Below are 15439 nucleotides of genomic sequence, written 5' to 3' on the forward strand. Positions count from 1 at the left end.
CCAGAAGAAAAATTACCTCCATTAAAACTTACACTACTTTAGAAAGGAGTGAATAATGTTGTTTACAAAATCTTTGTTCACCTACTCAATGAAAAAAGTTAAATTTGATTGTAAACTTTAAAAGTTCCTTGTGAGCGGCCCCTTCTAATGCAGAGAACAATTTTTATTTAGAAACTAACTGATTATCTAGTGCAAAAGTATACAGGCTCATGTTATAAAAACAAAAATCTGTTCACGTTATGTGAACTCATCTGTAAATGGTCAGCTTGCAGCCATATTTAAATACCAATTATGTTAATATCCTCTAAACTGACTCATTGCCCATCAAATTATGATCTGTCATGTAAAGTGGCCCACGGAATATATAACCAACCAACCAATCAATCTAAATATCTCTACCAACTCTGTTATTATATTTAACTTTCTGAGCGCTTTTAGACCACCATACTAGACATGTCTGATCAGATATGAACAATGATTTTCAAATGGCTTAATTCAATTTTCATAAATTTAGCAGAAAACACTTAGAATACTCACCATCAGTATGTGCAACTGTGATAAGGGTCTTTATGGTATCAATATTTTTTGCCTTCATCTCTGTGATTGGTGAATTGGCAGTAAGGAGTGTAAATCGTGCTAAAGCTTGAACATATGCATCTCTTTCCAGCTGAAAAATGAAATTTTGCCTTAATCAGAGTCCATTTCCATGATATAATTAACACATGTCTATGAACATCTTTAACTCTCAGTCAAAATCTTCAAAGTAAAAGTACAATAAAAAAGGAACAGGCTATTACAGTTTTTACTCGAATCAAAGCCGCACCCTGAAAAATGAGACTCGAAATCAAGGGAAAAAATTTCTCCCTAATCTAATCCGCACCTGAAATTTGAGACTCGAAATTCCAGGGAAGAGAAAAGTTTAAGGCCGCACCTCCAAATCGAAACAAAGCTACACTATGAGACACAATTTAGGTCAAATGAATGATGATACAGCTACAGTAGTTTGGTTTGAGTCGTAAGCTTAGCAGTTAAGCTTTACCAGGTAGCCACTGCTATGCGTCAGGCGCTCCGTCCGTATTTATACGGGTTCCCTTCCTTTTTCATGTGCTGGTTTGAACCGATTGCTTATTTTTCTTTGATCTGATAAGTGCAGTTCTCTTTGTTATGGGTGTTTATGTCACTCTAGTTGAAACAGCATTTTGTACTGTGTCATGCATTGTTTGTCGCATTCTGATGATGTGTGTTTACGACCTGTCGCCGCTCACGGCATGGCTTGCTTTTGTGCGCCCTATTGCCGCTTACAATTAAAAAAAAAGAGAGGAATTGTCTCATTAGTGAAACAATGGCGAAAGACTGCTATTTGTTGTTACTTACACTGCTGATTTCTTTGATAATGATCAACAAGAACCAAATAATTGACTGTGTATGGGGTCATTCCATGCCAAGTGGTCTAGAGGCTCCCACATGACCCACATGGATTTTGATGAAATTTTGTATGAACATTCACACGTTCTCAATTAACACTGGTAAAGTTTCAGTTTCAGAAATTCAATACTTTCGGAGATACAGTCACTTGTTTAAGACCATAGCACAGCTTTCTATAGTGCGTCCTTGAATTTTCAGCAACATTGAGATGAGATATCTTTAAGTATTTGCATGAAAGAAACAAAACTCGGCCATTTTATACAACTTTCAGAGCTCTTTAAGATAAAATATTAAGAAAAGGATTTCTGAGCAACTTTCATATAGATAATTTGAAGCAAAGTTGGGCGAAAATATAGCTGTATATATATTTAAAAAAAATGCGAACTTTAGTTTTTTTATATCTCCAAAAGTAATTGTGGGCTGTACATGAAACTTTGCACACCATAACTTGGGTGAAGTTGATGATTTTTCAAAAAGTGCTAAAAATGGGTATTTTTAGTCCAATTTTTCAAAAAAGTGTTTTCTCCAAACTCTTCTAAACTATGGCCAATAGAAAGAGCATAATCTAAACTATCTAGAAAAGTGGATTTGGTTTTGCAATGAAAGCATATAAGGCCCTCAAAAGTAGCATCATCATCAAAGAGGCGCACTGGAAGATTGAACACATTTTTCTGGCACTCAAATTATACCCGAAATCTTTTATTTTGCCTTATACATGTTTATTAATGTCTGGGATAAGTGAAATAAGCTAGGTCCTATTCATCAGGACTTCTTAAGTCTGAATATAAAAAGAATAAAAATAGAAACAATGTTATTTCTTAATTGTCACCCCCTCCGCCCCCCCCCCCTCTCTCTCTCACTCTCTCTCTCTCTCTCTCTCTCTCTCTCTCTCTCTCTCTCTCTCTCTCTCACACACACACACACACACACACACACACACCCACACCCACACCCACACCCACACACACACCCACACACACACCCACACACCCACACACACACACACACAATTATTATTAAGAATGAATGTAAATCATAATATTTTTTTGCATAATCATCTAATTATTAGTTGCCTGTTTAATGAACAACACCAGCTTACTGATGGAAAAGAAGTATATAAATGAGTTGCTAGGGTTCATGGTGGCTTAACCACTGCTAGTTTCATTTCACCTGAGAAAACCAGCATTCCCATTGCCATAGGGGCCACGCCCAATAGCTTAGCAACAACAGCCACAGGTGGGTTTCTTTACCACAGGTTCCCAAGCCTAATAGTAAAATTATTTAAGTGCCCTGTGTAAAATTAGAAGGCACTCTTGGGTTCCTTAGATTGTTTCCTCTAACCTATTTCAGTTATTGATATGCTACATTAATTTTCTGATGAATATCAAGAGGAATGGTGTACTGCCGGCCAGATGAATTTACAAATGGAGGTGGAATAACTGCAATAATGTGGTGTTCAGTAACCCAGCACTTGTCACTTCTTGGTGGCCAATAAAATTAATTTGCTGGAACATGTGGACACAAAGTTTATTAATGCATCCCTTTGCTCTGTGGAGGTCTCACAGATATTCCAAATCCACCACACATTTTCATAGATGCATGCAACATATTGTCCTGGTTGGAGAGCAGACATTAATATGCCTCCTTTATTACTGTGACTCATTTTCGCTAGAAAAGATGAACAATCATTTGAAACTCTGCTGACCTGAATTGCTGTTTCATCATTAGGTAAATAGCGATGATTTTCTCTAGTGCCTGCTACATTTTGTCCAAGTTTAAACCTCTCTTCTTCTGACAATATTTTTTTCAATTTAATCTTTACTGACAAAAACAAATTTAATTCCATTCATGTTTTCAGGGCAGAAGTGAAACAGATCTAGGGGAGTGAGAATTTGTCCATTAAGTGGCCGTTGCAAGCTTGCTCTTGCTGCTAACCGCTTTGTTGTACCTCCAATCCCATCACAAGGTGATTTCCCGTGACTAGTAGCAAAAACATTCCATTAGGCTGTCATTCCAAAATCACTTATGATAGCACAAATTTAGGAAATTCTTGAAATTTTTATATTGAGCACTGGAGCCATCAATGGAATAATGAATGTGGGATATCTGTGCAAACCATGCTTTTATATATTTGAAGAGCTCCTTGATAAAAACGTGAACTGTAATAGTGTCATGCCACAAACCATTACTAATAATTTACAATTCTGTTTTTAATCACATTTTGAGCCTTTTGATTTTCTTCTTCACATATTGGGGCTTATATCTGTAGCTTACTGTTCTCTTCAGGGGTGAAATACCGATACACAATAAGCTACTATTTAATTCTTCTTTTGGTGTAAAGTCCTCATCAGAATGTGATGATGAGGCTGATAAAGCTTCTTCCAAGTGTTTATTTAAGGTAGTCCTGCAAGCCGGATAAATTTTCTGACCTGGCTTTATGTTATTAAGAAGCTGCTTCTTCAACATATTGGAAGCCTTATTAGCTCTTTCAGTATCAAGAGTGCGAATCCCTGCCTTAACATTACGATTCACCTTCCCAAAGGGATTGAAGCATTTTTTTTGTAACCTCTCATATTGTGTCAATAACAGGGCTTCATGGTGTAGGCAAACTTGAGAGGTATTGTCTAGCTTTGCTTCAGAACGTCAGACGAACAACTCTTTTTCCTCATCACTAATATCTGCAAACAATTTTAAAGCAGATTTTTTGGCAATGAAAGTGACATGACACTTTGTTCCACTATCTCCTTGCCCAATTGAGCAGGAAGGTATGCTGTTCCCTTCTGCATCCATCTCTGATCAGTAACTAAATAATGTATTTGGCCTCTAAGTGCAAATTATAATCTGCTTAAATTTCAGACAAATTGCTACTGAATGAAATTATACACAATGTATAATACCAGTGAAAAAAATCTAATAAGAGATATATGCTATAAAACACATAATCAAAACAATTGTTTGTAAATTAGATTACGAACTTTGATGGCCTTACGAATCACTTAAAAAGCCACACTCAGTCAAGAGAACCCACTCACTATGCTGCAAACGCACCACTGAAATACTGATTGTTCAAACAAGCCTCTTGATTGTTAAAGTAATTGTTGCCATTATATTTTCTAAAAACAGTGAATCTTGTGAATTTTCTCTGTGAAACTAGTGGTTACATATTTACCAAGATAGTAGGCTACATTTAAGTGTGATTAAATACAAAATTAAAACTATTAGATGTTTAACCAACCAATTTCACATGTGTCCCTAATAACTTTAGGATAAAAATTCACAGGTTACAACACATAGGTATTAAAATCTCTGCAATATTGATTGGAAAATTTACATCACTTGATGCACAATTCAAGCAAACCGATTCTTTTTTGGAAAAATGTTTTTTACAATTGAATCCAAAAATTAGGTCTTCATTTTCCATTTGTAAATATTTACAATTTTGAGAAGTACAAAAATATGGAGCTATTAGTCATTGAATTCTTCATTATCTCGCTCTCTCTCTTTTACAAAGGAGAAGAGTTTTATGCAGATGAACACTTACGATAAAAGCAGAAGGGCTACTTCTCAGAGTTTTCAAGTTTTTCTGACAGTCTCATTGCCTATTTAGCAGATCTTTTTATTTCAATTATTCAAGGCACTAATAAACATTTATTAGGCATAATAAAAGGTTTCAGGTATAATTTGAGTGCCAGAAAAATGTGTTCAAACTTTGAGTGCGCCTCTTTCATGGTGCTACTTTTTAGGGCCTTATACGCTTGCATTGCAAAACCAAATCCACTTTTCTAGATAGTTTAGAATATGCTCTTTCTAATGGCCATAGTTTAGAAGAGTTTGGAGAAAACACTTTTCTGAAAAATGTGACTAAAAATACCCATTTTTAGCACTTTTTGAAAAATCATCAACTTCACCCTAGATTTGTGAAATAATGGAAAGCAATAGGAGAATGAAATTTTATATTGTAAGACCTTGTGTTGATGAGTTATGGTGTGCAAAGTTTTATGTACATCCCACAATTACTTTTGGAGATATAAAAAACTAAAGTTTGCATTTTTTTTAAACAGCTATTTTTTGCCCAACTTTGCTTCAAATTATCTATATGAAAGTTGCTCAGAAATCCTTTTCTTAATATTTTACTTTAAGGAGCTCTAAAAGTTGTAAAAAGTGGCCAAGTTTTGTTTCTTTCATGCAAATACTTAACAGAGATATCTCATCTCAAAGTTGCTGAAAATTTAAGGACGCACTATAGAAAGCTGTGCTATGTTTTAAACAAGTGACTGTATCTCCGAAAGTATTGAATTTCTGAAACTGAAACTTTACCAGTGTTAATTGAGAACATGTGTGAATATTCATACAAAATTTCATCAAAATCCATGATGGTCATGTGGGAACATTTCTTGATATTAGACCACTTGGCACGGAATGGCCCTATGATAGAAGATGTTCTGAACGAGAGTTTAGCTAAAATTTTTCTCCGTTTGAAAATCTTTGCAGGCGCCTCTTTTGTGCATTACATTCTGCACAGAAATTAGAGTCATCATAGGTTTAAAAATCTAGTCAATTGCCGTGCTTCATTTCTATCTGTATCACTATTAGGCATAAGAATACCGGTAATATGAATATAAACATGACATAATATGATATGTATATTCTTCCATGTTTGCTATTGTCTCGCACTAGTTTTGTAGTTTATTAGGCAGACAGGATTTAAATGAGATAGCAGCAAACACGAAAGAATACACGGCAAAATGTTTATATTCATATTATTCTTATGGTGAAGAGAATATTGCATGTGATTCACAATTCATAAAAGTTCCTATTAACAACCATCTCTTCTCACAGGTAGGAAAAAAATCAGAACGTAGAGTTGGCCATATTGACAATCATCCCAAACAGTCTTGCCAGTTGGATTTTTGTAGTACATTGAAATGCTGCTACATTCGAAGATGACCAATACAGAATTTGTATTTACTTTGTTGGATAAAGTATGAAAATGCAGTGGTCGAAACTCGGGGCGGAGAAAAAAAGCTTGTCTTCCACTTTTTATTTTATTTTTTTACTGACGCAGAGGTTTTGGCGCCAGTATTTATCTTTATGCCTGCAAAGCACGCCTGTGTTGCGCTACATATTTTCGACGGCAGAAGTTAGTTGTGGTGGCACCTACCAACATTTTTCATAAGTTCCGCTTACTTTGCACTCGATTCTAAGCCACAGGCGGTTTTTTGGATTACAAAAACCAGAAAAAAAGTGCGGCTTAGATTCGAGTAAATACGGTAAGTACAATATCTTCTGCAATTATATATTTCAGACCTGATGTTTACATATCTGTCAGCCACCTAAATCCTACAGATTAGCGAGACATTCCAGCACTAAAGGTAAATACGGAACAGGACTACAAAACCAGAAAAAGAGAGATGATACATATAATATCTATCAAAATCTGTTTCCTTTCCCATTAGTAAGTAAAAATAGGAAAGGCTGAAGAGTAAGGAACAGACAGGAACTGTGAAAGAATTTATTACTCAATTATACAAACTTTGTAAGTCCTAGCTCCTAAGTCTACAAGTGGCGGAAATCACTACCCTTGATAGTTTATAAAGTTATGAGACAGAATTGCTGGCTAATACTTATCTTCAGATGAAATGTTAATACTGCTGACTGACACATATAATATTAAATATACTATCCTAGTTTTCAGAACTTACAGTTTTGTCCTTAAGGAAGTGAGAGGATTGTATATTGGGGGAGGTAAGAAAGTAGGTAAGGTTATTACACATCAGGATGAGAGGAACCCACTGCAGAATTGGGTCCCTTCATGCTAATATAGCCTGTCCAAGCCAAACATATTAACTGTATTCAAGCCTTGGTCTCCCTCTAAACTTTTTACAATGCACACTTCCCTGTATTACCAACTCCTTCATGTGTTAGGAAGTGTACTATCAACCAATCACTTCTATTAGTAGGTTTCTTTTTTATCAATTTGATTCGGTTCACTAGTTACTTGATCTCCTCATGAAATCTTCAGCATTCTTCTGAAGTACCACATTTCAAAATATTATGTTCTCTTTTTGTTTGAACTGTTTACCATACACATTACACTCCTTCACTTTGGACAAATTTCCCCAGAAAAGACTTGCTAACATTTAAATTTATATTAGATGTTAAATTCCTCTTTCCTGAATTCATTTTCTTGCTATTGCCAGTCTGCATTTTATATCCTCTCTAATTAGCCATCAGTCATTTTGCAACACAAATTGCAAAAGTGATCTATTAATAAAACCTTATTTCCTAATCTAATTCAGTTACCGTATTTACTCGAATCTAAGCCGCACTTTTTTTCTGGTTTTTGTAATCCAAAAAACCGCCTGCAGCTTAGAATTGAGTGCAAAGTACGCGGAAGTTCTGAAAAATGTTGGTAGGTGCCGCAACAACTAACTTCTGCCGTCGAAAATATGTAGCGCAACACAGGCGTGCTTTGCAGGCATAAAGATAAATACTGGCACCAAAACCTCTGTGTCAGTAAATACGGTAGCTTTGTCAGACCACACTCCACTCTGGGTGAATGAATAAATTAGCTTTACATTACTTTTCATGTGGTTGGCAGCACCGGTGCAGATTGCACACGCTTGAATATTAAGCTCGTGAAGATAAGTAATTAAGTCTATTATAACTGTCAATTAAGTTCATATTACACCATAATGAAGTTATCTGCGTACTTTAGACGTAGGTTGACATACAAATTAACGACATTTCTTTAAGTATTAAGTGAAGAATTTGATTTGTTTTCATTCCACACATATTTAGTAGTGCCATATCTACTAGGGGAATTAAAGGTTTTTAAGTTCTATCTTTTATATCCCTTCAAAACGTGTAAAGTATGTATCGCACATAAATGAGCTTAGGCCTAATTTTTCGGGTATACAAGTTTTAATTTTTAACGTTAGTTTAACTGCATTATGTTACTACATTAATAGTACATATGTATATTAGTGTCCCACATAACTTTAGTGACTTTTGTGATCTGCAGTTAATAGAATATTACTGTTATTGCCTCGATAAATTTTGCAAAAAAATATTGTAAACAAACATGAGCGAGAAGTGTTTGAGCTGCCATTGGAAAGCCAGTTCTGGGGTTCTGTGCAGCTGTTGTGGCAGATGGTTACATTGGGCTGAATGTAGTGGCATAGGAATCGGAGAAGTAAATGGGTCTCTTCCATGGTATTGCAGATTATGTTCAATGGACAAGAAAACAGAGGAACAGAAAGGGAGGATTAGACGCCTTCAGGCCGAACTGGACAGTGCAAGGGAGGAACTGATGAGCTGAAGGGGGAAGGAGGGTGAAGATGGGTGGGAAGTTGTAGCAAGGAACAGGGGCCACAGAAAGAGAACAGTATCAGACAGTTTCATCATTGGCACAAACAACAAAGCATTGCTGCCTCAGTCAGCTAAGAAAGAGGCTCAAGTAGATGTAAGTGTAGTCGGCACTCAACAGACTTTCACTAGGAAATCAACTGTTGCAAAAAAAGTAGAAAGTAGGAGGAAAGTTCTGTTGTTGGGTAGTAGCCATGGAAGAGGTGTGGGCCAGATTTTGCAGGACGAATTAGGTGACAGGTACCATGTCACAAGCATTTTCAAGCCCAGTGCACACCTTACTCAAGTGATGGAGGATGTAGGATCATTGTGCTGGGGCTTTACATAGCAGGATCATGTTGTGGTAGTGGGTGGGGTGAGAAACAGTATTGATAAGGACCAAGGCCACAATATTGAGTGTGACCATTGCATCTGCAATGAACAATACAAATGTTGGCTTGATTCCTGCTTTCATGCGGTATGAATGGCCCCAAATGAACACCTCTGTCGGGGGGGGGTGTCAATATGGAGCTATACCAGCTACTTCAGATGGCTACTTTGTCAGGTACATATTGGGTTCCTGATGATGGTATTGGTAGGTGGGACTTGACAAGACATGGCCTGCATCTCAATAGGAAAGGGAAGGGAAGGGTAAACTGGCTGGGATGATAGCAAAATCTGGGGGCGGGGGGGGGGGGGGGGGGGCACTGTAACTCATGGGAGTACTTTTTTAGGCTAAGATCAGTGTCCAATCATCCCACATTGATTGAAATTAAGAGAAGTTCAGACAGGCAGGTAGTAAAGATGTGAAAATATCACAAGATTCACATGAAAGCACAGTGGAAAAGTTAATACATTGCATCAGAATATCAGGGGATTAAACAACAAAGTAGATGAGCTTCTTGTTTGTTTAGAAGATTTAGAAACTGAGTGTGGAATAGATGTACTATGCCTGTCTGAACATCATATAGTCATAGGCAAGGAAATGGTAAATGTAGGTGGATATAAGCTTTCAGTACAGTAGAGACACCATGGAGAGAGGAGGAGTTGCCATATATGTTAAAATCAGTCATACTGTGAAAAATTTGGAAACTAAAAAATTTTGCGTAGAGCAACATATAGCAGCATGTGCATGTGAGCTTAAACTAGATAATAACACTTTTTCTTTAAAGTAAGTACCGCCATTAGACTGAAGATTATTTACATTGTTACATTTACACTTAAACAATCATGATTTTGGCTTCAAAGTGCCATTATCAAGTGTTTTAAGTGTTATAAATTGCCTAAGATGGCATACTGTCATATTAAAATACAATATTAGTGTATATATGACAGTATGCTGCCATCTTAGGCAATTTATAACACTTCAAACACTTGATAACGGCACTTTGATGCCGAAATCATGATTGTGTAAGTGTAAATGTAACACTGTAAATACAGAACAGTCTAATGGCAGTACTGACTTAAAAGAAATATATTATGACTGTGGCTCCGCATTATGACAAAATTATTAAATAATAGCACTTTTATAATTGTAGCCATGTATAGGTCCCCAATGGGAAATTTTCAACTATCTTTGAAAAACTTGGAATCTTTGTTGTGCTACAAGTCAGACAATGGAAAGCAAATTATTGTTTGTGGGGATTTCAAAATAGATTTTCTGAAAGAGTCCGATAGAAAGCTTGATCTTGAACTATTACTTTGTTCTTTCAATTTGACATCAGTTATTGATTTCCCTACTTGGGTGGTACAGGAAAGCAGTACACTGATAGATTATGTTTTCATAGACCAAGATAAATTTAATCAAATAAAAACTTTTCCTGTTAAGAATGGTCTGTCTGATCATGATGCACAGCTAGTTACAGTATATGATATAGCTCTATACAGTAATTTCAAAACAGTCCTCCAAAATAGTGTGTTCCATTAATGATTTAACAATTCAAAATTTTAGGGAAAGCTTGCAACATTTAGACTGGGATGATATGTACAGGTAACATGAAGCTGAGTATATTGGAAAACAATTTCCTGAAGAAAACAGTGAAATATAATTGTAAGAAACCATCTAAAAAGCCATGGCTTACTAAAGGGATAAAAATATCTTGTAAACAGAAAAGGGAAATGTATCTTATAGCTAGGAAGAGTAATGATCCCGAAACAGTGAAACATTATAAAAACTACTCCACTGTATTAAGAACAATTATTAAAAAGTATGTGCATTATATCTGAGATTAGTGCATCTGACAATAAAATTAAAACAATTTGGAATATTGTGAAAATGAAAACAGGGCAACCGAGAGGACAGAAAGACTGTATTTCTATCAAACACAATGAAAAGTTTGTTAACAAGAAGTCAGAAGTAGAAAATCTTTTTTAAAAATCATTTTTAAGTGTTGTACAAAAATAGGATCCAGCTATTCATTAGAAAATGAAAGGCGTTATATGGAAGAGGCAGTACCTACATGCAATTTGATGAAATTGAAATTCAACCCATCTCTCCTACTGAAATTAGGAAAATAATAAATTCGCTCAAAAGTAAAAGCTCACATGGAATTGATCTCAGTTCCAACAGAGTACTAAAAGCTTGTTCCCAGCAAATAAGTAGGATTCTCAGCCACATATCTAGTAGCTCACTGAAACAGGGCTTTTATCCAAGAAGACTGAAATACGCTATTGTTAAACCAATGTATACAAAATGTGATAGATCTGATGCTAACAACTACCGCCCAATCTCACTTCTGACAGCTTTATCCAAAATTCTTGAAAAAGTAGTGTAACCAAGAATAGCATCACATATTTGTAAAAATAAAGTACTAACAAAATGTCAATTTGGTTTTCAGAAAGTCTTTTCAAAAGGAAACGCTATATATGCTTACACTGATCAAATATTAAATGCACCGAATAACCAAACATCACCCATTGGGATATTTTGTGATCTCTCGAAGGCTTTTCATTGTGTGAATCATGAAATTCTTCTAGATGAGCTTAAGTATTGCGGTACGAGTGGGACAGTGCACAAATGGTCTAATACATACTTAAGTGGAAGAATGCAGAAGGTTGAAATTAACAGTACAGATAATCTGCAAAAACCAGCAGAGTCCTCTAACTGGGGAGGTATCAAGAAAGGTGTCCCACAGGGTTCAGTCTTGGGTCCCTTATTGTTCTTAATATACAGGGTGTAATTTTTAAGTTCACAAACCGGAATAACTCAAAAAATAAGCTTCACACGAAAAAATGTGTAGGATCCAAAGTTGATTATTTTTTAGGGGGAAACCTTCTAGTGCTAAAATTAGCCCCCGAGGGTGGGGTGGGAGGCAACTTTAAAATTTCAAATGGGAACTCCACTTTTTTATCGCAGAATTAGATTCTACATAAAAAAAAACTACGTACACTTTGTCTTAAACACCTGTTTTAGTTCTTGGCAGTAGGCACTGTAATTCAAGAAAATCCATGTTCTCATTTTTACATGGAAAATGGTTACAGACAAATAAAAAATATTTATTTACTTCATAAACTTTGATTTGCTAAAGCTAAAACTCCCCCTCTCTGCCCATAGGGCGGTGTTGGAGAGAGAGAGCAATTAGTGTTTCACAAATGTTGACCCAAATGTTAACATTTTCCGCAGATTCAGATAAGTTTTGTTTGTTTTGTGGTCATGAGGCCACATAACTTTTAATTTTCAAACAAATCATCTGACTAACTAACTAACCAAACATTCTACTTACTAACGAGTGAACTCATTAACTAAAAAACTAACTGACTCACAAACCTAATTTTTTTTATATTCGGAGTAATCCTTCTTGTTTGTCGAGAAGTCTCACAACTGAGGTGCTTGCTTAATTTGAGTCATTCAGTTTCGGGTGGAAAAATGTAGAAAACGACATTCATAAATTTGTTGACTTAAACCACAGTGTTCATACGTTTATTTTATTTTAGAATATTGCGGCTGTTACGTCGTTTACATTTTTAGAATTATGCACAATAATCGATATCCCACTCAGCCCTGATCGATAATCCATGCCCTTGCCGATGAGCATCGTAATGTTTCAGAGTGCTGCCGATAGGTAGTGCAGGGACGAGAAATTCGCCCTTTCTCGTAATAAGACTGGGCTTTAGAAATTATAAGTATTTATGTAATAAATGCACTATATCTTTTACCTGTCTGAGCATTCAGAAAGCAATACTCCGTTTATAACGATTGTCTTTTGGGTGACTTATGTTCGATTACCTTGTATGACTGCATTCATGGCTTTTGCTTGCTACCAATCGCGTTTCATGCGGAGTTAGTATTGCTAGGTGGAATTAGCCGAGCAGGGCGCTTCTTGCTCATAGAAATTCTAATCCTGCCTTTCTTGGTGCCCCTTATCTTTCCTCTCTCGAGATTAATAGGTGGCATATGTCATTATGAATTACCTTTCTGTGGAAGAAAAAATTGAGATGGTGTACGTTTAAGGAGAAAGTGGGAGAAATTTTGACGATGCAGTCCCACTTTATGTGTAGCATTTTCCTGTCCAAGTATGACCACAGTCCTCTTTTGTTCAAGTTTTAAACAATTTACTGCAGAAGGTAGTGTGAACCAGAAAAAAAAAGCCTGTGCAGCTACTGTTTGTGGAGAAAACAATCAAGTGGCAACCCTAGCTGCTATGGTTCATAATCCACATGTGAGCACAAGAGAAATATCAAGGCAACCAGGAATTTCACACGAGTGTTTGGAAAATCCTGAAGCTCCACAAATCTCATCCATACCGTGTATCCATGCTTCAGGAACTACATGACGATGACTTCCAAAACCGTCTAACTTTCTGTCACTGGACAGTGGATGCAATCAAACGAAAACTTTTTGTCAGAGTACTTTTCTCGGACGAGGCAACATTTACAAACCACAGCGAAGTTAATCGCTGTAACATGAATTACTGGAGTGAACAGAACCCACACTGGATTCGAGAAGTCAACCATCAGCGACCTTTGTTAGTTAATGTTTGGTGTGGTATAATTGGTGATAAACTGATCGGTCCACATTTTATCGATGGTAATTTGAATGACAACAAATATCGAGACCTATTTGAAAATGAACTGCCAGATCTATTTGAAGACCTGAGCATCAAACTTTGACAAAACATGTGGTTTCTACATGATGGTAGTCCAGTGTGTTATTCATTAGTAGTGCCCAATGTACTAGATCGATTTTACCATGGTCGGTGGATCGGCAAGGTAGATCCTGTGAATTGACCAGCCAGATTGCCTTACATTACCTCGCCAGATTTTTTCTCATGGGGTTATCTGAGACATCGTTTATCAGGAAATGCAATGGAAACAAGCACCCCAAAATTCATTTACTTGCAAGTATTTGCAAATAATCAACAATACAATGAGACCAATCATTTCTTTTCAGGACTACCAAATCTTAAATGGGAATACGTTCATCTTTAGTTAGCGAGTGGATTAGTCTTTTCCTCAGTTCGTCTTTTACTTTGTTTACTCTGTGAGTTAGTGAGTTCACTCGTTAGTCACTTTTAACGATCAAACAAATCATCTGACTAGCTAGCTAGTTAGCTAGCTAGTCAGATGATTTGTTTGACAGTTAAAAGTTGTGTGGCATTATGACCACGAAACAAACAAAACTTATCTGAATCTGCAGAAAAAATTAATATTTGAGTCAACATTTGTGAAACACTTTAAATTCATTTCTCTCTCAAACCCCACCCTACGGGGAGAGAGGGAGAGTTTTAGTTTTAGTGAATCAAAATTTACGAAGTAAATAAATATTTTTTATTTGTCTGTAACCACTTTCCACACAAAAATGAGAACATGGATTTTCTCGAATTACAGAGCCAACTACCAAGAATCAAAACAAATGTTTAAGACAAAATGCACATAGTTTTTTTATGTAGAATCTGATTCTGCAATTAAAAAATGGGGGGTTCCCATTTGAAATTTTAATGTCGCCTCCTGTCTCACTGCAAGGGGGCTGAGGTGGCAGGCTAATTTTAGCACCAGCAGATGCCCCCCTCAAAAATAATCAACTTTGGATTCTACAAATATTTTCATGTGAAGCTTATTTTTCGAGTTATTCCGGTTTGTCAACATAAATTTACACCATGTATATTAATGACTTTCCACTCTATATTCATGAAGATGAAAAGCTAGTTCTTTTTCCTGATGATACAAGTGTAGTAATCACACCCAAAAAGCAAGAATCAGCTGAGGAAATTGCAAACATTGTCTTTCAGAAAATTATTAAGTGGTTTTCTGCAAATGGTCTCTCACATAATTTTGAGAAAACATAGTTTATACAATTCTGTACAGTGAATGGCATAACACCATTGATAAATATAGACTATGAAGAGAAGTCTGTTGCTAAAGTAGAATGCTCAAAATTTCTGGGTGTGAGTATTGACGAGAAATTGAATTGGAAGAAACACATCGATGATCCGCTGAAACTGTTAGGTTCAGCTACTTATGCTATTAGGGTTATTGCAAATTTTGCTGATAAACATATCAGTAAATTAGCCTACTATGCCTATTTTCATTCACTTTCATGTGGGTTCATATTTTGGGGCAATTTATCATTAAGAGAGAAAGTATTCATTGCACAAAAGCGTGTAATCAGAATAATAGCCGGAGCCCAGGATCACCTTGCAGACATTTATTTAAGGAACTCAGGATATTC

The 15439-nt window shown here is 36.1% G+C and overlaps 1 protein-coding gene across 1 annotated transcript in view; it reads right to left on the reverse strand.

Annotated features, from left to right (window-relative positions):
• Window positions 1–15439, reverse strand: part of LOC126356185 (brefeldin A-inhibited guanine nucleotide-exchange protein 1) — a 202260-nt gene that overhangs the window by 78459 nt on the left and 108362 nt on the right. Inside the window, exon 17 of the mRNA XM_050006963.1 lies at window positions 538–667. Coding sequence (XP_049862920.1) covers window positions 538–667 — 130 coding nt within the window. The remainder of the gene's footprint in view (window positions 1–537; window positions 668–15439) is intronic.

The sequence above is a fragment of the Schistocerca gregaria genome, chromosome 3 (assembly GCF_023897955.1).
Source record: "Schistocerca gregaria isolate iqSchGreg1 chromosome 3, iqSchGreg1.2, whole genome shotgun sequence".
In the NCBI taxonomy this organism is placed as follows: domain Eukaryota; kingdom Metazoa; phylum Arthropoda; class Insecta; order Orthoptera; family Acrididae; genus Schistocerca; species Schistocerca gregaria.